This window comes from Podarcis melisellensis (assembly GCF_964234715.1).
Source record: "Podarcis melisellensis genome assembly, chromosome: 6".
Lineage (NCBI taxonomy): Eukaryota > Metazoa > Chordata > Lepidosauria > Squamata > Lacertidae > Podarcis > Podarcis melisellensis.
This window is the reverse complement of record NC_138538.1, coordinates 70577926-70602919: the sequence shown is the minus strand read 5'-3', so window position 1 is coordinate 70602919 and position 24994 is coordinate 70577926. Positions and strand designations below refer to the sequence as shown.

Sequence of the window (24994 nt, the reverse complement as noted above, 5' to 3'; positions counted from 1 at the left end):
CACTAGCTGATGCACTGTTTGTACGCGAAGAAAACAGCAGCATTCTTAAAAGGTGATGGCAGAACCGTCCCTAGATCATTATGTTGTGAACAAAGAGCTGGCTCTGACACAAAGGAAACAGAGCCTACAGAGGTGGATGGGGTGAAGTGGGATGACCTGGTTGCCTGGGAAACTGAAAGCCATCCTCTCATCTCTGCTGACACAAGGAGGAATGGAGAGGCCCCATGCCCAGGACACCCAGCTCACACACAACACAGCTGCTGGGATTGAGGAAGCACCAAGTAGCCTCACTGTCATTGTGCTGGGGATACCTTCTCATGCTCCCAAGAGAGCAGAGCTGCTTGCAGGTCCTAGAACAAAACTGGGGAGCACGTACAAGCCGGAAGCCTGGAAGGGCCAGATCAAGGTATCACTAGCTGCTCTGCCCAAGTACAATGGAGAACCAGGGATGATAAAGAGTAAGACAATGAAAGCAGGGAGTAAGAACTAACCCCCACATGGCCATGGGGAGGAGGAGGAGGAGGAGAAATTTATACCCCACCTTTTCCCCTGCTGCATCTGCACAAAATAGGAACACTACAAAGCTGAGCTTTCAGTCTACGCAAAAGAACATTGTTCTTTACTGAGACTTTATGTCCCTGTGTGACACTGTACTTAGACCCATAGTTAATCTCTGCTTGGTTTTGCTCAAAACACCTGTAAAATAAGTGACTAGTAGGAGCATGAGCAGTATCTTCCCGTGAAAATTAAGCTGCAGGATGCTATCTGTATTACTTTAGCAGTAATATATTTTCTCAGATTTTTTTTAAAGTTTATTTTTAATATAATATGCTTGTTTGAGCTTTAGCATTTTTCAGCCAATTAAGAAGATTAATTATTTCTTTCTATGCAGCCAAAGGGCTACACATGCAAGACTAAGACTTCATTTCTATGAAAAATTGCTAGGGAGTGAAAGATTTATTTATTACATTTATATACCACCTCTTATCTTCCACGGATCTCAAGGTGGTGTACACGGTTCTCCTTCTCCCCATTTCATCCTCACAACAACCCTGTGAAGTAGGATAGGCTAAGAGATGGTAACTGGCCCAAGGTCACCCAGTGAGCTTCTTGGCTGAGAGGGGATTCGAACCCTGCTCTCCCAGGACCTAGTCCAACACTCTAACCATTACGCCACAATGGCTCTCTGAAGTTCAATCCAAGCACTCCTTTTCACCTACTAAGCTGTAGAAGAAAACTGGAATTAGCACAAGAGGAATTTTCCTTACTTGTTTCACCTAATGTTTCAATGGAATTCCACAGACTGAGCAGTGTCACAAGAAGCGCATTTTCTATGATTTGCGGCTACAAATTACTTCATTTCCATATTACTATGCAACATCTTAAGAGGAATAAGATGCAGAAGCAATATAATTATGTGCAATGGACTAAGTGAGATTCCTAATGCTGCTTTTCTAAGTTAAACGAAAGTGGGGATGGCTGCTGTTTACGCGCATGTATCTACAGGTAGAACTTTGTGAATTCTGATATAACTCTCACTATTTAAAAAGCAGACCAAAAGTATGTGAAGGATGGCATCACAAAATTAACTACTAACTACTAACTTAAAGGTTAAATGTTGAGGATGATTTTAAGTACCTCCATTAAAAAACAGCCACTCACTTACCTGTAACATCTTCAGGTTCTGTTACAACAATATGAGCGTTTAATTCCTGTAATTTATGATGCAATTCTTCTAGTTTCTTGTTTGATTTTTTCAAAATATTGTCTACATAAGCCAGGTTTTTTTTATCTGTAGTGACCTTCCTGAGGTTTTCTGCTCCTTCTTTGATTTTAAGTTCCTTCCTTATTTCCCGTTTTATTTGGTCCTTTACTTCATCCAACTTCTGCTGTACCATTGTGTCCGAATAGTCCACTTTTTGTCCAATGCTCACACTCTCAGAGACAAGAATATTTCGCACATCTCCCTACAGGAAGAATAAAAAGCACAAGAGTTAATTAATGACTTTGCCCTCAATACTCTGTAAAACTAATACTCATTTTAAGAGGCCTTTTACTAACCACTTGTTTGAAAATGTACTACAGGGGCAATGACAGTGTTATATGACAACACTTAAAAGTAACAGGTTTAAGTTTCACAACACCTTTCATGTGCCTATTTTTAACAGAAGTCATTTAAGTTCCATTGGATTTGCAAAACATGCAGACTCCGTTCAGATATGCTTGAAAACTAACACAGCAATCCTAGGCATGTCTCAGAACTCTCACTGAGTTCAAAGAGACGTCCTCCCAGTTAATTACACAAAAGATTGCCACCTCATACTTGTAGATTTCACTGTTTCGAAGGTGAATTTAGACAATTATTAATCCAAGTAACAATGATGTATTTATGCATATTTAGCAGATCTGTCCCATGATGAAACAAAGATTAAAAAGCATTATTTTCACAGAATTGAATCTGGAATACAGAGGCAGGTATGTATGAGGTTTGTCTCTGGTAATCCCATCAAAACCACAAGGTATTTTAGTCACCATGCTATAATATAATCATATGCCTTCACCACCCTGAGATGTTTAACTATTAATTGGGGTTTTTTTGCAGGCACCCCATATATGTATATCAGAAATGGCATAATCACATTATCACTAGGATGACAGAAAATGAGTAAGAGTCCCCTATTTTTCCAAAGACTCCTTCCTTCTTTGAACTTGCTTCAACCGCTCTCTGAACACAGAGCACAAATTACCGTAGGTTTGAGAAGTGCTGAGGTGTTAGTCCAGCATTACTAAATGTGTAAACAAGTCCTTAGATTAATGCTGCAATATTTTCAGATGCTACATGCACAGAACCTAGGCATTTAATAAGTGCCTTCCTGTAGAAATGCTTCTTACATACACAATCAGCTATTAAACAAAAAGCTAGAGTCCAAATCCTGGTTAAGTAAATATAAAGTCATACCGTTAGTAAATACGAGAGTCTTATTAGATAAAGATGATCACATACAATCTTGTACTATTCTAGGTTTTACACTGCAGAACCTACAAAGCAGCTGCTTCCATCAGTTACTAGGAAAGTGTTGATGCACATTTCATTTGGAGAGGTGTAGCCAATCCAATCTTTGAATGCTTGTCACATTCTGAATGCTAGCTATTATAAATTAGTAATACACATTTCATCACGACAGGAGGGTTAAAAGAGATCTCATATTTCCAAAGATTTGGGCGCAGGGGAGTAGGGGCAATGAAATGTTTAGGAGCCCAGTCAATAGTGGAATTTAAAAAATGTTCTTAATATGTCAATTACTTACACAGCAACTGCCTTCTATATCATTTTGAAAAAATTCTAAATTAAAAAAATGTTTGTTAAGAGTAAAAATGTTTTTCTTAATATAAAATCCAAGATGAACGAACTTGGGGAGGGGGGACCCTGAATATATTCAGGCAAGTTAATGTAATATTTCAAAGATTAAACACATGCTAACTGTATGTCTTGCATAACAATCATAATGTTAACTAGCACAGTGTTATCAAATGATTGAGTGGTTCAGCAGCAAACCATACAAGTATATGTAGTATTCAGAATGCTTTTTTAAATGCCCTTGTTTGGTGAAAAATTACGCAAATTAAACTATGTTGACGAGAAATTTCTCCTCTTCACCAAATAACCATCCAATTTCACCCACAGATGTTCCCTCCTTCCCTCAGTATAGTTCATAGATCATGCAGGAAGCCACAAACAGCCAATTTTGGTGATATATTTTGGCAACATAATATATTGGCTCATTAATTTTTTTAAAAAAGGTACCTGTCTCCACAGGTTCAGGTATCCAACAATGTTCTCAAAGAATATCAACTATTATTTTTCTTTCTGCACAAAAAAATGCTAAAAGTCTGATATGATTAGTCAACCTAAGACTTACACAATCCATTACAAGCCTAGAGTTCTCATGGTCAACTACCCTGGAGAAAGCTGCAAGAATGCAACATTATATTTATTCCCCATGTCTTTTCTAAAGCAACACAGTTGGTTAACATACAGAACATGAATGTTTGGTGCAGTACTATATATAGCAAGAGCCATAAAATTCTCAAGGTTCAAAAGGCAACTGTAAGTAAATATAGTAAAGATTACCCTAGCAGTAATCTCACATCCATTATTCTGACCACAGAACCCAAACAGTGACTTGAGCTTCCAAATGTAAAAGCAAACTGGTGTATAACTGCTTCTGAATGTTATGTGTTCACTCTAGTGACTTATCTTGACTGCAGTGGGACTCTAAACTTTGCTTTATGCAGGGAGGTGGACATCACATTCGTTCATGCACTGCTACAGTGACATGAGAGCAAGACAGACTCGCCTCTTGGCTGGGCATCCTCTTTCTCTTTTCCCTCCTGCCCCAAAACTCGAGCAGCAAAATCATTTGCAAAGTACAGTCTCCTCAAGATACAGAGTAATGGCCATAATTGTGATTTGGCAGTTAGATGGCATGTGCTAGTAGCCATCATATTTTACCTATCACTTTACAGTGGTACCTCGGGTTACAGACGCTTCAAGTTACAGACTCCGCTAACCCAGAAATAGTACCTTGGGTTAAGAACTTTGCTTCAGGATGAGAACAGAAATCGTGCGGTGGTGGCAGCGGGAGGCCCCATTAGCTAATGTGGTACCTCAGGTTAAGAACAGTTTCAGGTTAAGAACGGACATCCAGAATGAATTAAGTTCTTAACCCAAGGTACCACTGTATTTATCTTTGTTCAGGTAAGATTTTATACTATTGTCTGAAATGGCTATTAAATTCAGAAGAAACCATGCTGCATACATTCAGAAAGTAAAGCTAAACATTTAGCAATCTGCTAGAGATCTAGTATTCTGTAGCCCTTCCAAATATTTTATACCTCTCTTATAAGAAGTGTCGGAAGATATCTGCAAACTCAAGATCCTCTATCAGTTCCCCCCACCCCTGCCCCCTGAACCACATACATGAGTCATTTACCAGCAGAATGTGTTAGTTTATATAGAGTGCAAAATGAACAGGAGCAGAGAGATCAAAGTCTGTGGTACTTCCTAGGATGAAGACAGACTACCATGGAATTGAAAGCATCAGGATTCCAAAACTGCAGCACTAAATTGAACCAACCTTCATTTAAAATGAGAATCTCAAATTTCCACCTGCTAGCAAGACTACATAAACCCTGCAGTCCTAAATTGATCCTACAGAATGCAGCAGAGTGACTGCTTTGATAACTATTCTATCTGCACTGTTTATCTAATTTATTCATTGCAGGGAACAGTCTAGCAGAGAAACGATATGCTTTATGACATCCACTGTGCAAAATGGGAACCGTGAAAATTTCAAATTCAGACAAATACTGTAAGTTATAAAAGCTATCCACATATGCTTGGATTTGCAGAATTCTGACTGCGTAAGCAGTTACCTTACTACAGAACCTAGAGCTTTAGGGATAAGAGCACTACATGACTAAGTCCATACATTCAGATGGGCTTTAGATTTACTTTTCTTGAATAGGTGTTATCCCTTTGCCCACCACATTGAAAACTACTTTCAAAACTGACAAAAGTTGATGGAAGAGAGCCTCTTGTTGGAAAACAAGTCAAAATTTCCAGTACACTCGGGAAATCACATTGAATTTCCACAAGCATCTCTCTTGTGGAAGGTAGTCACATTATTTTCGGTGGAATCTTTCTTTAGATGCTTTCTTGCAATGTTCATTTTTAAATGCTTAAAATGTTATTATTGTGAAATTTCAAGCATGTAAACATCATAACATAAAATAATATTTATATCCAAACTTACTTCAGGACTTTCACCACTTCTTCTCCCCTTGAAACTCCCTCTCCACACTACAGTATTCTGTAGATCCTTACTGAAAGGATTCTACGTTGGTTTCTATTTACCCAATACAGTACTGTCAGAATCCTCAATCTGGGATTCACTTCTGAATTGCTCTTGTTCAGGAAGCTTTGCAAAATGGGAAACTGAACAATTTTAACCCAACCATTTGGTTGCCTTTAGATTTCATCATGCCTACAAAGTATACCCAATGGGTCCAGTCCAAATATGACTGGATCATAGTTATATTAATAAATTACACTTTAAACTAACCTCCTCCATTGGTGCACGCCAGAGGAAAACAGGGAGGACTACATGAGCCCAATGCTTGAGCAAGCTCATTTACATTGCACTTTGCCATGGTTAAGCATTACATTTACACTGGGCCACCATCCCTTGATTCTTGCTACAACATGCAAGGGATAGACATGAAAAAGTGAGGAATCATTCCAGCATATAGACTACATGCAACTGAAATATTCATCAGCGCTTAAATTTCTAATTCACAGTGATGCCCCTCTCTAATTTCAAAAAATGACCAGACAAATACAAGGCAAATAATTTTGAAGTAAGGGTAAATGCCTATGCAGATCTCTTCTTATCTTGTATGTCATATACAGAAATCATCTTCTAACAGCAAAATCCCAGTGCACAAGTGAATCAGCAAATGTATATATGGGGCAAGTATTATTTACAATAGTGGTATGGCTAGTTAAGCAAGTTTGCATGACTCAGACTGATATTTATACCACTATATACAGGTACCAGATAAAAGTCAAAATAAAGAGAGCTCCAGCAGTTTAGCACTTGAGCTTAGTATCAGGATTGTAAAAGATGGCAAACATGGGGGAGTGTTAGCAGACCAGACCAGGTATATGTGCCCACACTTTGTGCAAGTCAAAGAAGGGATAGGTTGCCTCCAAATCAATACGATTTTTAAAAATTGTTTGCAGCTAATACACATTAGAATGCAACACACAAAGACAAGACACCTCAAGAGGAAGTTAAACATTTTCAGGAATACAAATTGCCAGCATTTAATATTGTTCCTCATATCATTTTTAAACCCGCATGGCAGCCTAGCTCTCAACCCTCTTTAGGATCAAAAAAGTAGGTGTGTAACTTTCTTGCTGTAGATAGCAAACTTGTCTTAGCCAGCAACAATCTAATGTTGAAATCATCTGACTGATCTTCCAGAAAAATTATGAAATAAAAATGAACAACACCGATCAATCCTTGGGGAAGCACCATATTCCTGCTTGCAAGAACTTCCGTATTTGGAAGGTAATCTTATACCTACTTGGGAAAAGGAAATGAGCCATGCCACCTGTGTAAGAAGCGCTGGAATTTCTTGATTACTAATTGTGGGGGTGGGTAGGTATGGAGAAAAGAACTCCTGAACTGCATCCTTTATGTACAACGGGTGGGGAATCTCTGGCCCGTGACATCAGCTGGGAGGGCAGGGTTCAATTCTGCCTTGTGCCTTGGCTGAGCACACCTGTTCCCAGCAGGAAACAGGTGATCACAGCTAAAACAAGATTTAAACCCTGCTTGTCAGCTGGGAACAGGGGCACAGAGCCTAAGTTTTTATTTGCTTTTGTTTCTGCCGGCATTGCCTGAAAGAGACCTGTCCAGTGCATAGCTAAAAACTTAAAATCTAGGCTTCTTTCTCTCCTTCCCATTACTTGATGAGTATTTCTTTGTTTGTTACTATGTTCTGTATTTTTATTATAAACTGTCCTGTGATCCTCAAATGAAGGACTATATACAGTACATATTTAATAAACAAAATACAGTGGTACCTTGGAAGTTGAACGGAATCTGTTCCAGAAGTCCGTTCGACTTCCAAAATGTTTGGAAACCAAGGCGTGGCTTCTGATTGGCTGCAGGAAGCTCCTGTAGCCAATCAGAACCCATGGAAGCCCTGTTGGATGTTCGGGTTCCAAAGAACGTTTGCAAACCAGAACACTCACTTCTGGGTTTGCGGCATTCTCGAGGAGAAACATTCGACACATAAGGCGTTCACAAACCAAAGTATGACTGTATTTCATAGTGAAGTCAAACCTTGTTGTGCACCCTTAGGTGTAAATACTGAATCTAAGAGCCCATGAGTCCAGTTTGAATATTAGCATCAGTATTAGAGTACTGCATAAGAAACAGCAGTAACTGCCAGATTTTTCAAGAATCATTCGTATTCAATGAGGTCAAAGGCAGATGAGAGCTCAACAAATGTAACATACACCAATTCTGGTTGACGAGTAGCATACTTTCAAATAATAAGACTTTGCTTCTTAGTAAGGCATTTCATTTCTGCTTTGTTAACAAGCAGTCAATTTGGTAGTATCTCAACAGTTGTCCTACTTACTTCATGAATCAAAACTGGTGCTGTTTGGGCCTCTTGTAGATTGTCATTACTTTAAAAAATGTGAGACCCATTTCAACACTGGACAACCCACAACTGGTTTCATTTGCCTAAGTCGATGCATCACAAGATCTCAAAAGCATTTTTTGTTTTTATTAACCGCAACCTGCCCAAAACCTTAGCAGAATTTCCTTTTTTCCCATTCTTAAATGGTTCACACACTTCATTAGACCAAATAACTCTTATTTTGCTTATCTGATTTATTTCACTTTAAAGTTCTCGCTGGTTTTACTAGGGACTACTTACATCTCCTATCCTCTACAACCTGCAGGCCATACTTGGCCTGTCAGATTTGGCTTGGAAAGGTAGTTTTTCCTAAACTACACCCAGCAGCCTCACAACTGACATGACATGGGGTGTCAGGTGTGGGGCAGATATCTTGTGTTCCTATGCACACTTAGGAGCCATAAAGTGTCCTCCTGATTGCATGTTGGCAAGGGAACGCAGTCTTTTACTCTACCATAGAATTGCATCAACAATTCTTCTGTAGATTAAACACAAATTGTGTTTTAAAGGTTAACAGATCTTCATGGGAGTAATTAAAAGATACAAAATAATCAATACATATAAAAACCATGGATTTAATTTTTGTATAAAGCAAGGTTGGGAACTTCTGGCCAATGTCTATGGGGTCTCTACCAACCCTAAGGATGTTCCTCAAAGGCCCTCACTAGTCCTAATTGATTGCTTTTGCCTGACTGGAATTTGTCCTTCTTCCGAGGTAATGCCACTTGTTTGCCTGAATGGAGAAAGGATGAGATCTACTGTTCTACCCACTTTTCCTCTGCCTGCCTGATAGGTTGACAAGAAAGTTGACCATAAGGAAATGTGGACTCCCCTTTGCCTGAAAAATGTTTCCAATCCCTGGTATATAAGATTGCAGCCTAAGAGTGCTATTACAGATAGCTGTATAGAGTGCTTTTCAATTCAGAGATCCAATTAATGAGAGCTATTAAAAGGTGGTAACCTAATTTGGCTTTCGGAAGATTGACAGTACCTGCCAGACAGTACTGACCAATCATAGGAAATTTTTTATTTACTTCCCTAATGAGGCCTTCCGGAATCCACACAGTAAATGCTTCCTGAGAAACTTTCCCTATTAGCGCTCATTCACAATCTTTGGGCTTAAAATAGCTCAGCAACTTATTCTTGACTTAAAATACTCAGCATTAGAAATGAATTCAGTAGATTAAATTCTAGCATTAAGATCAGAAGATGAGTAAAGCTAATACAATTTTTCCAACTGCTGCAAAGTTCCAAAATAATAAAATTGGAAAGAATCACCATCTGAGGGCTAAAACTCACTCCACCAAACAAACAAACAAACTTTGCTATCAAAGAAAACACGTCTCCATTAAAGGAGATTACAGAGCTCTACATGGGCAGCAGTTCAAGAATGCTGCAGCAGTAGTCAGGCATATTTGACTTACACTTCTCTTACTTTTCCAGGGATGCTTCTAACTTTAGAACATATCCACAGTCAATGCAAGTTTTTAAAATATCAGTTTATTCTATAAATTGCTTCACATGAAATAAAATTAGTTGTGCAAGGGACTAAATCAAATATGTGTGCATTGTGCTCTCTGCAACCCTTCTATAATGTGCCTTATGTTCATTTTTGCTTTTCAGTTTGATTCACATTCATCTTAAAAAAATAAATAAATTCATTTAAATTTATTTAAATTCATCAATTCATTTAAAAAAATAAATAAAACTTCCAACGTTTAACTTGCTTTCAGGTGGGGTGACCTATCGTCTCTCTCATGATTTCTGTTGCCTTTTTTAAGAAATAAAAGAGCACTCTCCATTGTTTCCACTGTGATATGTGTTAGATCAGTAGTCTTCAATATTTTCAGACCTATGAGTCACTTATAATCAAACATGAAATATTGAATCCAGTTTCAGGGCTAATTCAAACATAATGATCTCAGGCACTCTCTTCTTCTCAGTCTTTCATTTTGCAATTCAGTATTTTCTAGATTTATTAAACCAGAATTTCCAACTTCATCTGAACTGGAAAACTATAGTTTAATCTCAGACTTTAAGTCATCAAACCACAGTTTAGCAGTTTGGATGCAACAAGAAAGCTTAGTTTAATAAACCCCAAGAGTATTCTGATATGATGGAGAAAGTAGAAGAGAAGGGGAGGTGGGGAAGCTGTCTATGGGTCAACAACCATTGTTGGACAAGTGTGTGCAGAGCAACTGCAACTGCAACTGCATGTTGGGCTGGGTTGCCATCAGTATGCCGATGACACCCAACTCTATCTGTTGATGGATGACCATCCTGACTCGGCCCCAGACACACTGACCAGATGTCTGGAAGCTGTGGCTGGATGGTTACGTGGGAGCCGGTTGAAGTTAAATCCTTCGAAGACAGAGGTCCTCTGGCTGGGACGGGACGATATGGGATTGAGGGGGCAACTCCCATCTCTTGTGGGGGTGCAATTAGTGCCAGCACCGTCCGTTAAGAGTTTGGGTGTAATCTTCGATACCTCCCTCTCTATGGAGGCACAGATTACAGCTATAACAAAAGCGGCATTTTTTCATCTCCGCCAAGCTAAGCAGTTGGCTCCTTATCTCTCTCGCCCTGACCTAGCCACTGTGACCCACACGACGGTCACCTCCAGACTGGATTATTGTAACTCGCTCTACGTGGGGCTGCCCTTGAGACTGACCCAGAAACTCCAGCGGGTGCAGAATGCCGCGGCGAGACTCCTTATGGGGTCTTCGCTGTGAGATCACATTCATCCAGTACTATACCAGCTGCACTGACTCCCGGTGGAGTACAGGATCAGGTTTAAGGTGCTGGTTTTAACCTTTAAAGCCCTATACGGCCTAGGACCCTCGTACCTATGGGACCGCCTTTCCTGGTATGCCCCACAAAGGAAGCTACGGTCTGCAAATAAAAACATCCTGAAGTTCCCAGGCCGCAGAGAGGTTAGGCTGGCCTCAACTAGAGTCAGGGCTTTCTCGGCCGCGGCTCCAATCTGGTGGAACACTCTGTCACAAGAGACTAGGGCCCTGCGGGACCTGACATCTTTCCGCAGGGCCTGCAAGACAGAGTTGTTCCACCAGACCTTTGGTTGGGGCGCAGCCTGACTCCCTCCTCCAGCAACCTGCACAGAATTTTGCTTAACGGTTGCCATCAATTTGATTTTAATTAATTTTTATAATGAAATGTTTTCAGAATGTTGGGTTATTTGATTGTTTGATTATTTGATTGTTGTTAGCCGCCCTGAGCCCGGCTTCATCTGGGGAGGGAGGGATATAAATTATTTTATTATTATTATTATTATTATTATTATTATTATTATTATTATTATTATTCTTTTCTCTCAAAACTGTAATACACTCTAATGCAGGGCTGGGGCATCTTTTCAGTAAAAAGGCTACATTCCATTATGGAAAACCTTTCAGAGACTGAATTCCCAATGTGTGAAAGGTGGGGCCAGGGGAAACAGTGGATGGAACAATGGCTGAAGCTCTTTCTTTTGTACAGTAGGCCACATTCTAGCCACACAAATGCCCAAGGTTTCTACACCTACACCTATATTGCCATCTTCCATTCACACAAGCAAGAACATTATCACAGTTCAAGGATATATTCCATCTGGGCAAAAGCTCTTCAGAGGCCTCAGAACAGGGCTGGTAAGAGGTGTGGCGTAGTGAAGAGGCATGAGCTGGGAGAATCCCAAGGAGCAGTGAGATAGGCCTGTACCACCGCATTTCATTCAGGCTTGAGGCTCCCCAACAGTGCTCTAAAGTAGTATGTGTAGAACTCCTGAATCACATTCGTAAGAAAAAAAGCCATGCCGCAACACCAAACAAAGTATCCATCCAAACTCAGGAAAACTTCAGAAATGACACTGAATGCAGAACAAGGAACTAATTTTGGAAGAACAAATTATGTTAGACAAAGTAGAAACAGGTAACCTACATCTGGTGCCACTATCTAAATCTTGTCCAAAGTTCTAAGGGCTTTACTGTATTTTCAATCTCAAATTGCTTGACATCCAAGGAGGATCATGCACCTGAGATTTGTCCACCCACTTTACACTCCTACATGTAGCAAATATAATGATTATGCAAAACCTGCTCATCTCAGCTGACCAGGGTATAGTTGCCACATAGTCATTACTACCAAATACTCAAGTGTTGGTATTAAGTTATCAAAGTATCATACTGGCTCAACGCATAGGCCTCTACAAATTTTTCATTCTATTTAATATAATGCAACCAGCACACAAACATAACATTATTTGCCCCTCACAGGGAATGCCATATGAAGTAACAGTAATTATATTTTTCTTATGTATTTCCTGATATCAAGACTGTCAGCTGAAGCCAGTCATAGGTGAAGGTCTAAGTTCAAACGTCCAACTCTTCCTCCTCTATATTGAGCTTTCCTTTCAACTGGGACAGATCCACTCAGATTGTCCTCTTATGCTGGTTGTGCAGCCATGAATGTTTCCTTTAACCAGGATAAAGTCTCTGAGACTTCCTGCTCTTAGGTTTGTAAGCCAGGTGCTCAGGAAATAAGATTAAAGTTATTCATATTGCTGCAGCAATATGGCCTGGCTCAAGTGGTCCACAAATTTTGGCATTCTTTGGCCAACCCAAACATTTGTGGTTGCTCCTCCTGTAATGGGTGGGGTCTTGCCCAGACGTCACACAACATAGCTCAAAGTCAAAAATAAACCCAATCTCCTCTCTGGATCTCCAAGCTTGGAGCTGCGACTGGAGGTGAATGGGAGACAGCAAACTTCCACCCTGCTCCAGTTCTGAATGGACACAGGGAAGAGGTTGGAAGCTTGTTTTGACTCTGTGCTAGCCAAGTACCCAGAGCATACAGCCAGCACACAGCGAATACATCTTGACTTCTCCACTCCACCTTAGGAGCTGGATATTTAGAAGCACGAGTGCAAATTGTGGTTGGCACCAACTTTGGTTAGCAAAATGCTGGCATAGTCATAATCACAGCTATCTCTGAAATGGCTAGAGAATGACGAACGCCTGCACAAGCAGGTAAATAAATGAGGGAGAAACATTTAAGTCCACAGGGTGCTCCCAATCTCCTATTTGTAGTTAAGGAATACAGGTTGCATTACATCTACTGTGACGCATATTCCAACTATTGTAAATATGCTTTCTGAATAATACCCACTTTCAAAAGATAACAAACATTTGTGACTTAATCAAATGCTGGGATTAAACAAAAGACATAAAATCACTAAATCAGGACCCATACAATGTGGACTTCCATCCTATTTTGACAAATCTGTATTAGTATTAAACTGAAGGGTACAATCAGTGACCCATGCTCACAATTATAAAACTGTCATGATAGTGAGGATCTCCCAAAGGAATAATAGATCCATTTTCTTGTCCACCAGCTCTCAGCTGAGCATGAATAATGCTAGTTCTCCCTAAACCTTTTACCACTTGTAGAGAGGTATACAACTTTTCTTATCTTCATGATTGGTGCTAAAATTTTAAAGAGCAAAGTTCCTTTTAAAAACAGAGTCAATTCAGGGAAAAATTTAGAAATCTTGTCAACATAAAAAAGTATTCAAGAGACTCCTGAAAGCCCAAAGTGAGGATGCTTGCTGAATCTCAGCTGGAAAAGTGTTCTTCAGACATCCAGTTTTGAGGTTAGCAATGTGTGGACCACAGTGCCCAAGTTATCCTGGTCCAGGTACAGATGTAACTGCTGTACCAGACAAAGCAGGTAAAAAGCACTTCTAGCCACCAAGGTCACTTTGGCCTAATGACAAAGACATTTCCAGGAATACCTTCCCAAGCTACATTTCCCCAAGCAACCTCATCCAGAACAGAAACGGGTCCATAGATTGCACAGCCTCTCCTAATTCAAATGCTATGTAGAGGTACAGCTGTGTGTCATCAGCAAACCGATGGCACTTTGCTTCAAAACTCCTAATGACTACTCCCAGTGGCTTCATATAGATCAGGCATAGGTAAACTCTGGCCCTCCAGATGTTTGGGACTATAGTTCTCATCATCCCTGACCACTGGTCCTGTTAGCTTGGAATGATGGGAATTGTAGTCCCAAAACATCTGGAGGGCTGGAGTTTGCCTATGCCTGTTAAATAGCACTGGAAACAAAACAATACCCTACAGAACCACCTAGCACAGGTGCCAGGAAGTCAAAGAGCACTCCCCCGATGCCATTTTGGGATTCCAATACCCATCCCGCATAGTTGATATAGGAAGATACCATGGTCAGGTCAGTGGTATCAAAATTTGCTGAGAAAGTAATTGTAACAGGGATGCACTCTTCCTGTCCTGATACAGGTCATCCATTAGGGCAATGAAAGCCGATTCAGCACTGAAACCAGGCCTAACCCCAGATTAAAGTGGAACACTTGAAATTGCTCTGCCACCACCCTCTCTACCATGTTCTCTTAGAATGGGGCATTGGTAAATGGCTGGTAGTTCTTACACACCATTGGGCCCAGAGTGGGTTTTTAAAGGTGCAGTCACATCACCAACTCTTTAAGAGCAGCTAGCACTTCCTCATCCACCCAGTAACAACCAGCTGGCTTTAGCCAGCCAAAAAGGGCAGGGGTCCAGAGGGCATGTAGTCAGACGCCTTGGGGCAAGTATCTTGTGAACATCATCAAATCACATCATAAGGAAATAACAAACGTCACATTGGACGCCTCAACTGGATTTGCTTTAACAGCAGCATCCATGTCACTACAAAGTCACGTCTCTCTCAATCAGTTATGGAAAACTATTTTAAAATCCTGGGAGCCGCTATCATATTTTTAGGAGCCTGTGTGACCATATGTATGAAGTTTTTTCAATCCTGCTCTTGGCTTTTTGCTGCTTCCCTTCTCTTTCTACCTTCTGTACACCAGCAAATTCTGGAAACAGAATGTGTAAAATACACAGTATGCTTCTTTTTGCAACACCATGTGTTATCAAGAAAATTGGCAGAAAATATTTTGACTTTTTCCATAGGAAAAACAAAAAAAGAAGACAAAAATATGAAAGCAATACAAAAAGCCTGTCATGAGGCTGGTATCAACATGCACTTTAACTCTTGGAATTAATAGCCAATGGCATTGCTTTGGAGAGGGGGGATTTAATATTATCAAGACTATTAAACCACAAGTACTATGTACCCTCATCTGTGGTAGTCAGGAACTCATGGCCTCCATGACAACTATGGGCCTATCTACATGCACACACTGCTGGACTGGACACACTGCTGGTGGGAGGCTTTGAGATAACTGTCCATAACAAAGGAGTTCACTACCTCTTGTAGATTCACAGGGTTTCATACCCTCTGTAAAACTATCAGGATGGTCTGCTCATGGAGACTGATGGACCCAAATTAATTTCTGACTGCTCTTGCGTAGTTTCTAGCTAACATGACTGGCTATCATGTCAGAGGTATGGAATGGGGAAATGACCTGAGCAACTGACATGATCACTCACAAAATTTTACTTTTCCACTGCAACTCATCACTGCAGTGTCATCCAGAAGATGCTGCAAGTGGTGAAGAGCGTGTCAAATCCGAGTCCTCAAAGAAGAACCCTTGGTAGCCCCTCAGTGGCCTACTGTGACAAATTTGCAGAACACTTTGCAGATGACACCTGCTCTTTACATCTGCACATCTTCAGGAACAGAAACTATGGATGTATCCACAGTATCTGCTTTCCAGTTGATGAATATATTTGAGTTGCTTCTGCCTGAGCATGTGGACAGGCTGCTTGGAGGTTTGAGACTGACTACATGCCCTCTTGACCAAAAGGAACCATCTAAATGGCTGGCAGTGGTAGTGAATGCTTATTTAAGAGAGAGAGAGATGCCATCAGTTCTGCCACTGCTGAAAAAAAAAAACATTTCTTTGATCCTACATCTTTGGATAATTACCAGCCTACCTACTATTCTTGGGCAAGGTGTACAAGTGTTACAAATCTACATTTTTTGGAAAAGACTGGTTCCCACAATCCTTTTCAATATGCCTTGGCAGTTTTGCTGGATGATCTATGTCAGAAGCTAAATGGGGGCAGTGCATCTCTCTTGGATCTGTTGGACCTCTCAATGGCTTTTGAGACTACCAACGATTATAACCTTTGGGTCAGGATAGGGCTTGGAAGCAGTTTCGCAAAGATTCAAGGTCTTATTGGTAGGGCAGGTCCTAGAAAACAGTGTTGAGATTTCTGCACGCCTTCTTGGCCTTTGGCTTCTAGGATGCCCCAGCATTATATTTTGTCCTTATGCTGTTCAACATTTACATGAAAATGAAATGGCTGGAGAGACTTTAGGGATTTGGACTAGATGTTGCCAATATACAGATGAACCCTAGTACTATCTCTCCTTTTCATCAAATGCCAGGGTGGCTGCAGAAGGTGTTGAACATTGCTTGAGAAGTTATGGATCAGATGTGAGTACATAAATTGAAGCTAAGCCTGGCAAAGACAGGGTGCTGCTAATTAACAGGGAAGCTATTCCAAGCCTCGGGGTACCACCTAGCCTGAACAGAACCTCTACTCCAGGTTCGTATCCTGGGGGTTCTCCTTGACCTAAATTTGCTCTAGGATACTTAGGTTACTATTGTGACCAGGAATGCTGTTGCAAAGCTTGGGTAAATGCATCAGCAATGCATTTTCCTGGAAAAAAGCAGGTCTGGCCACTGTTGTACATGCTTTGGTTACTTCTAAGTTGAATTTACTGTAACATGCTCTACGCTGGGTTTCATTTAAAAAGTGGTGGGAAACTTCAGCTAGTGCAAAATGCAGCAGCCAGAATGCTGGCTGAAACCTGCTTCATGGAAGATATAACCCTGGTGTTAGCAGTTGCAACTGGCTTACAACTGCAAAGCTTTACAATTTCAGGTGCTGGTGATTACCTATAAAGTCCTAAATGGTCAGAACAGTTGAGGATTGCATCCTTCCTCCTTTCATAATGGTAAATAGAGGACTAGCTTCATATTCCTTTGCCCTCAGAGGCATGGTTGGTAAGGACACAGGACAGGGCCTTCTCAATAGAAGTATCAAGTGTCTATGATTGCAGAATGCCCTGTGCTGTCTGCTGCTACAGTTGGTTTACTGCTGCTCAACTCTCAGTTATTGTGATATTACTGCTGTTTTATCAGAGGTGTTTTTTTCAATTATATTGTTAGCTACTGTGAAGCCTCTTGGAGCCAAGAGGCAAATTATAAATCTTCTAAAATAAATATAGGTGATGCTGCTACTGTATCAACAGTACTCCACGCTAGTTTTAAAAAGTCCACAATGTTTCTTTCACAGCCCGTGGCAGTGATTACACTATACTTTTCAGGCTAGGCCTTGCCCTCCAGTCACTTTCACACTCTACGGTATATTTAGGAACAGAAGAACACTTGACATCCACCCATTGTACATTCAGTTTGACAGTTAGTGGAAAATATTTGGATTCATCTACAACTATATCAATTATGTTACAGCACTATTTCATATGAACACTTAGGCAGCAACAGAATTTCTGGTCAGGTGTTCATTTCCTAATTAACCATGGATGTGAAATATTGGAGACATGCTGCTAGTTTATGGAACTTGTAGGTAATATAACTCCAACATACAAGGAGTGTACAACATACTGCAATTTACTGTTAAATGGATGATGTATGCTAAGGTCCTATAAATGTGGGAGAGCTGTCATCTTGTATTCAAGAGAGATCAGCAGAAACTAATTTTGTGGAGAATAAAGGTCGAGAGGTTCACTGTGATGAACAAGCCAGTCCTATACAAAATCAGGAAATGCACCCCATAGAGATACAGGATTAGTCAGGAAGCTATGAAAGGTACATAAGGAAGCAAACAAACCTGCCCATATCTTCTCCCGCTACCCAGTTACTAGATAGTGGTTCCCCACTCTCTACCAGTACGCACAAAGTGGGAGTGTGTGTGTGTGTGTCAGAAAGAGAAAGAAACACAACTGTGGGCACCAACAAGGGGAGAAAGGGGATGTTCCCAGCACACAGTTAACTCGCAATTCCTGTTGGAAGATTCCTTCACACGCACACACCCTTCCAGCTAAAAAGCAGAGGAAGGAAAGAGCTTTAAAAAAAAGGAGGATGAGGATTGTGTGCTTTACACACGACAAGTTTTACTTTCAGTTAAAGAAACCGGGAAGAGGTAGGCGTGTGTGCGGGGGATGGAGAAAAGGGGAAAGGAAAACTCCTGGGGTCCACCCACCTCAAGGTGGCCTGAGCCCAGAGAGAGAGAGAGAGAGAGAGAGAGAGAGAGAGAGAGAGAGAGAGAGAGAAGCGGCTCCAGCAGCAAAGGAGATTATGACACTGGGAGGCAGAGTGTGCCTCGCCGAGGAAGGGGGCCTGGAGGGGGGCGGCTCCACCTCCGCGGCCAGGAGGCCCCAGGCTGGAAGGGATTGTGAGGGGGGGGAGAGGTGGAGAGGAAAGGGCGGCAAGGAAGGAAGAAGAGCTTTTCCGGGCCGTGAGGAGAGAAGCGAGGAAAGAACGGAAGGAGGGAGCCTCGGCGGCCGCCGCCGCCACTTTCTCTCTTTTACCTGCTGCAGGTCTGTGAGGAAAATCTCCCTCTCGGCCGCGTTGGACGCCATTGCTGCGCGCTGGCTCTGGACTCCGCACCTGGGCGCCGCCGCCGGTGGGAAGAAGGCGGGTCTGGGCCGAGGGGGGCGCTCGCTCGCTCGCGACTCAGGCGGCGGCGGCGGCAGGGGCGGAGGCGAGGGTTGAGGGGGGGGCGTCAACCCCCTCTCCTCACATTCCCATGAGGGGACGGGGAGGGACGGGGACAGGGGGTGGGTGTCTTTTCGCTTCGGGACGGGCGTCTCGCGCTCGCTCCCGCCCGTGCGCGCGCCGCCCTCCCGTTCCCGACCCTCCCACACACCCCTCCAGTGGGTGGTGGTGGTTCCTCCTCCTTCCTCCCTCCTCCTCCTCCTCCTCCGCCGCCGCCGCCGCTCCTCCTCGACGTCGTCGCCGTCGCACCCTTTGGCTGTCACCCTGTCGTAAAAAGCGGCGCTGCTTGGCGGCCCTTGGGAGCACGTGACTAAGCCCGGGAGTAGGGGCGGGGCGCGTTCTGAGAGAGGGGCGGAAGAGGAGTTCTCGCCTGGAAGGGGGAGGGGGGACGCGGCGCTCGCGCTCTCTCGCTCCGTTTCCCACGCAAGGGAGTCAGTCGGAAGCTTCTCCCTCCCTACCCTCGGGGAGCCCGTGTCACATAGCGGGGTTTCCACCCCGGCACGGCAAACTCCGCTCCGACCTCACTGCACATGCTCTCCGACCGAGTTCAAAAAAAGCACACGTCCCCAAACGGACTTGCAACAGTGCCGGGTTTACGTATAAGCTAAACAAGTTATAGCTTGGGGCCCCCAAGAAATGTAAAGGAAAAACAACAACACTGGGTGTACATTTCCAAAATATAAGATAAAAAACAAATAAAACCTACATACAGCAACTGTTTTGTGTTGCTCCTAGGATGAGTAATGGGCCCCGTCTGCTAGCCTGCTCCTGAAAATATCACTGGTTTGCTCATTTCTATATACGGTGGTACCTCAGGTTACATATGCTTCAGGTTACAGACTCCGCTAACCCAGAAATAGTACCTTGGGTTAAGAACTTTGCTTCAGTATGAGAACAGAAATCATGCTCCAGCGGTGCAGCAGCAGGAGGCCTCATTAGCTAAAGTGGTGCTTCAGGTTAAGAACAGTTTCAGGTTAAGTACGGATCTCCAGAACGAATTAAGTACTTAACCCGAGGTACCACTGTACAGTGGACGCTCGGGTTGCGAACGTGATCCGTGCAGGAGGCACGTTCGCAACCTGCAGCATTCGCAACCCGCAGCACCACATCTGTGCACACATGGGTTGCAATTTGGTGCTTCTGCGCATGCACAAGTGCCGAAACCTGGAAGTAACCCGTTCCGGTACTTCCGGGTTTGGGCTCTTCTGTAACTCGAAAATGCTCAACCTAAAGCGTCTGTAACCCAAGGTATGGGTGCATAGGGTGCCTACATTCTGCACGGACTGGTTGCATGGCAACACGTGCAAATGGCTTTAGATACCTATTAGGTCCCTAAATTACCAAATAGCATATATTCAACAACAAAAACAGCAACAAAGGACAGCTGGACATATAAAGGGCCCCATTACCTTAGTAGCTTAGGGCCTCATCAAACCTAAATCCAGCTCTGCTCTTATCCCATGACTGGGGGGCGGGGGAGAAGCTTTTGGAAATTATATGGCATCTACATCACCATTATCCACATGCTAAATCTTTATCCACGTGCTAAACTCTAGAACAGACAGGGCCTACCTTTGGACAAGCCATACTTATTTTTCTTGGTTATCTATAGTGATAATATAATGAGATTATCTTGGTTGACTTTAATTATGCAACGATAGATAGATAGATAGATAGATAGATAGATAGATAGATAGATAGATTCAGGAAACAGGTAATAGCACAATTCATTAAAAAAATTAATCAGAAAAAATTGTAACCTAAATTTAAGTTTAAAAACTTTACAATGCTCAGAAATTTTAAAAAATGTACTGTCTCTGCTTTTCCAGTAAAGGATAAATTTAGCATAAAATTTATCAAAACATTTCCTCTTCAAGGTAATAGGTCAGTTTCATCATTTTGGCAATATCTCAGTTCTTAAGAAACCATTATCCTGTGTTTGGCTGCTGATATGCTTTCAGTGTTGAGCAATTATAAATTTAGTCACAATCCATACATAACAACCAGTTCATGATTCTCTTTTTGGCACAAAATTCCAGCTTATGAAATGACAAAACTTTTTCCCAGAAGAACAAAGCAATGACTAAATCCACCACAATTTTCAACTTGCTGTTGCTGCTCACCTTCATGAATTGAAAGGCACTATTACAGCCATAGCAATGTTGTTGACATAAAACTTCTCTTCGCTTTCCCCCCGTTTGCCAAAGCCCTGGATGCTAATACAGTTTTGTAATTGCTTCGCCTCAGTGGCTCATTGAAAAAGGTGAAAAAGTTTACCCTTTCACATCTGTTGACATCAGATATGTATACCTTAATATTTGGATAACTGTTAAAGAATAACTGTTTTTTTAAACAGCAAAGCCTTCACACCCTGTCAACTGGTTTCTCAGGCTGAATAAATTATATATATTACAGGGCAGGGAATATACGCTTGTCCAGATGTTGTACTCTCAATTCCCATCAGACTTGGCCAGCATGGCCAATGGTCAGAGCTGATATTAGTCCTGCAATGTCTGGGAGCCACAAATTCTCCACCCCTGCTTAATCAAAATTAATTCATTATTATTTCAACAGCATTGATTAGTTTAAAGCACAGAATAAACCCAAACTGAGCTTAGGCTATAAGCCAGGAGAAACCAAATGTGTCCTCCAGATGTTGTTGAACTACAGTTCCCATGTGGTTACATATTAAAGTCAACCAAGATAACCTCATTATATTATCACTATTTTACTGTTATGCACTTACTCCATATTTAAATTTAAGGCTGAGATCTGCATTTAGCAACCTAGTGTTTGTTGAACTTCTTAAGTAATACGAATATTAAGATAGCAAAGAACCTATCTGAATAATTAGGAGGAAGCCTCTGACTAAAGTAAACGATAAATAAATTTTATTTAAAGGCATTAGAATCCACATTTAAAAGAAACAAACCATCAGGTCCAGATGGCATCCACCTGAACAAATGGCAAATCCACCCACTATTAAAGAACTCAGATGTGAAACTACTGATCTCCAAACAAAAAATATGGAACACCCCTATGATTGGCCTTTCTGCCCAATGACAGGAAAGTGACCGATGCAGTACCATTTAAATAAAAATAAGGATTCAGGGGCTTGAAATGCTAGCTATGGGAGTTGAAATGCAACAATCAACATCTGAATGCCCTACTGAACTCAGTTTCTAGTAAAACTGCATTGGATTTGGCTGGACAATAAAACATTTTTTAATGCAAATAATAGTTTTAGTCTGTTTCCAGAGATGATGAATACCAAAATTATGGGTTGTGTGCAATGGTTGCATGAGCAAAAGGCAACCATTCTTTATCTGCTGGCACATGACCCCTCTTCCATCATCATCATCATCATCATCATTATTATTATTACTACTGTAACTTCACCAGTTTCAGAGTGATGTCAATGAAGGACCTGAGGATGAGGCCCCTTGAGGATTTCAAAGCCACCAAGTGCTTCGCTCCTGAAATGTGCTGCTGTAGATTTTTCCACCTGCTACTACAGCCAACAAGAGATAGGCCAGCAGTATTTTTTCACCTGGCTTGGCAGAGCTGGGGCCTCCACCATGGGGGAGCATGTCCCCCAACCCCTATGCACCTCTCCTAACCTTTTCCAGCCTTTAATATCCTTCAGATAGGATTCTCCAAGGCCTTGGAGATTTCAGGAACATAGGAAGGTTCTATACACCATTGGTCTATCTTGCTCTTCAGCATTTGAGACAAAGATCTCTCCCAGCCCTATGTGCAGATGCCAGGGATTGAACATAGAACTTTCTGCATGCAAACCAGATGCCCTGCTATCACAGCTCTTTTCATTTCATTTCATTTATTAGACTTATGAGTCACTTGTCACCTGAAGCTCTTTTCATATCACACAGTTTCTGATAGTTTCAGTGGGCTTTTGACCATTTGGCTTGATGCTACTGAATCCTTTTCAAGCATGGGGCTAACATGTTAGAGGGACGTGGGTGGTGCTGTGGGTTAAACCACAGAGCCTAGGACTTGCCGATCAGAAGGTTGGCGGTTCGAATCCCTGCAACGGGGTGAGCTCCCATTGCTCGGTCCCTGCTCCTGCCAACCTAGCAGTTCAAAAGCACGCCAGTGCAAGTAGATAAATAGGTACTGCTCCGACGGGAAGGTAAATGGCGATCCCGTGCACTACTCTGGTTCGCCAGAAGCGGCTTAGTCATGCTGGCCACATGACTCGGAAGCTGTACGCTGGCTCCCTCGGCCAATAAAGCAAGATGAGCGTCGCAACCCCAGAGTCAGTCACGACTGGACCTAATGGTCAGGGGTCCCTTTACCTTTTTAACATGTTAGAAATCCTAACTGCTGGCAAAAGGATTCACTGCCCTCCCACACTGGATATTTGCTAGAATGGGAAATAACACAGAAAAAAGAAGTGTTATTTCAACAGAATAGTTTTTAAAAAGAAGGGGAAACAAACAACATTTTATCTAGTGAAGAAGAACATTGAACTTTACCTTTAGATAAATTAAGTGTTTATTCCTTCTCGAGGTACCTTGATTCCAGAGGTTCCATTCTGCAGCCTTCACTCCCATGGTTGTCTTTAGAAGCTGACGGTGCTGTAGAAATTGAGTTGAAAACCAGTCAGCTGGAGCATGCTCACTAAGTATGGAAAACAGGGTGGAGGATGTTGACTCAACATCATACCCCCCCAATCTTGTTTTTTTTTTTAAATCTTCTTAATTTAACTTCATTGAAGGATAGTCTGAAGCAAAGGTTGATATGGAAACATTTTAAAAGAAGGCCATTTTCTGCAAAGATCTGAGTTTTTACTAACTTTCCACAAGCAACGTGGTTGTGGCATTCAAACTCTTAACGCATTTTGGAAGTGATTATATTTAGGTGGGAAACATGGAAAAGGCATAGCTAAATGCTTTTTAAAAGATGGGAAAATTAGGTGCTGTCATGTATAAACACACACACACACAAACACACTCAGTTCCTGAAGAAGCAGGTTTTAATAAGGGATTTGAAATCAACGTCTTCAGCTCTCCTGGGAGCTCTTTCAAAATCAAGAGAGCTATTCTGTGTCGAAAGTGTTTTCAGACGAAGGCAGTGGGCAAATTTCTGGCAGGGCTGAGCCAGTGGAAATTTGGCACTCTGATCAGTTCGACCAGGAAGCTCTGATAGGTTTGGAACGCAAGAGGGAAACTTGTTTTGGTGAGGCAGAGGCAGAAGGAGATGGCACAGCAACTGCAGAAACCGAAGCACTCTGCTTGCAAAAGAAAGTGTGTTTTGAGTTATGGGTAATAAACACAGCATTGGCTTCAGATTTTGTGCTAAGCACTTTTAGCTTATTGGTTTTATTTTGGGACATAATTTCTTCTGTTGCACTATGTTGTTTAGACAAGTGGTAACCTATAATAATAACAATAAGCAGTGGGCAATAAGAAGGGGGGTGCCACACCCCCCGCTAATTGTCTCAGTGGCAGGCAAATTCTACTCAGCCTCCTTCAATATACCACATCATCACAGGACTAGGTTCAGACCAAGCATCTCCAAGGGGTGTGCTGTGTTCAAGTTCACCCACACAATTGTTTTGGCCAGAGAAGGACTGATGCTGCTCTGTTCTGCTCTGTGCTCAAAGATGATCACAGTGGGTGCAAGGGATATTTTTTTTCCTGAGCTAAGGTAAAGATAAAGGGATCCGTGACCATTAGGTCCAGTCATGACCGACTCTGGGGTTACAGCTTCCAGGTCATGTGGCCAGCATGACTAAGCCACTTCTGGTGAACCAGAGCAGCACAAGGAAACGCCGTTTGCCTTCCCACCGGAGCGGTACCTATTTATCTACTTGCACTTTGACGTGCTTTTGAACTGCTAGGTTGGCAGGAGCAGGGACCGAGCAACGGGAGCTCACCCCATCACGGGGATTTGAACCGCTGACCTTCTGATGGGCAGAACCTCCAGAACGAATTAAGTTCTTAACCCGAGGTACCACTGTAATGTACCCAA

General features: G+C 42.0%; 1 protein-coding gene across 4 annotated transcripts in view; it reads right to left on the bottom strand.

Annotated features, from left to right (window-relative positions):
• PKN2 (protein kinase N2) overlaps positions 1–23517 on the bottom strand; it is a 53991-nt gene extending 30474 nt beyond the window's left edge. For 2 of the 4 annotated variants that reach the window (XM_081914138.1, XM_081914140.1), the window contains exons 1-2: positions 23497–23517; positions 1667–1967 (exon numbers count right to left, since the gene is read on the bottom strand). In XM_081914138.1, coding sequence (XP_081770264.1) covers positions 1667–1898 — 232 coding nt within the window. In that variant the 5' untranslated portion in view covers positions 1899–1967; positions 23497–23517. Of the gene's footprint in view, positions 1–1666; positions 1968–18813; positions 19199–23496 lie in introns of those variants that run through there. The other 2 variants (XM_081914139.1, XM_081914141.1) reach the window with 1 other exon arrangement.
• Positions 23518–24994: the final 1477 nt, after the last annotated feature.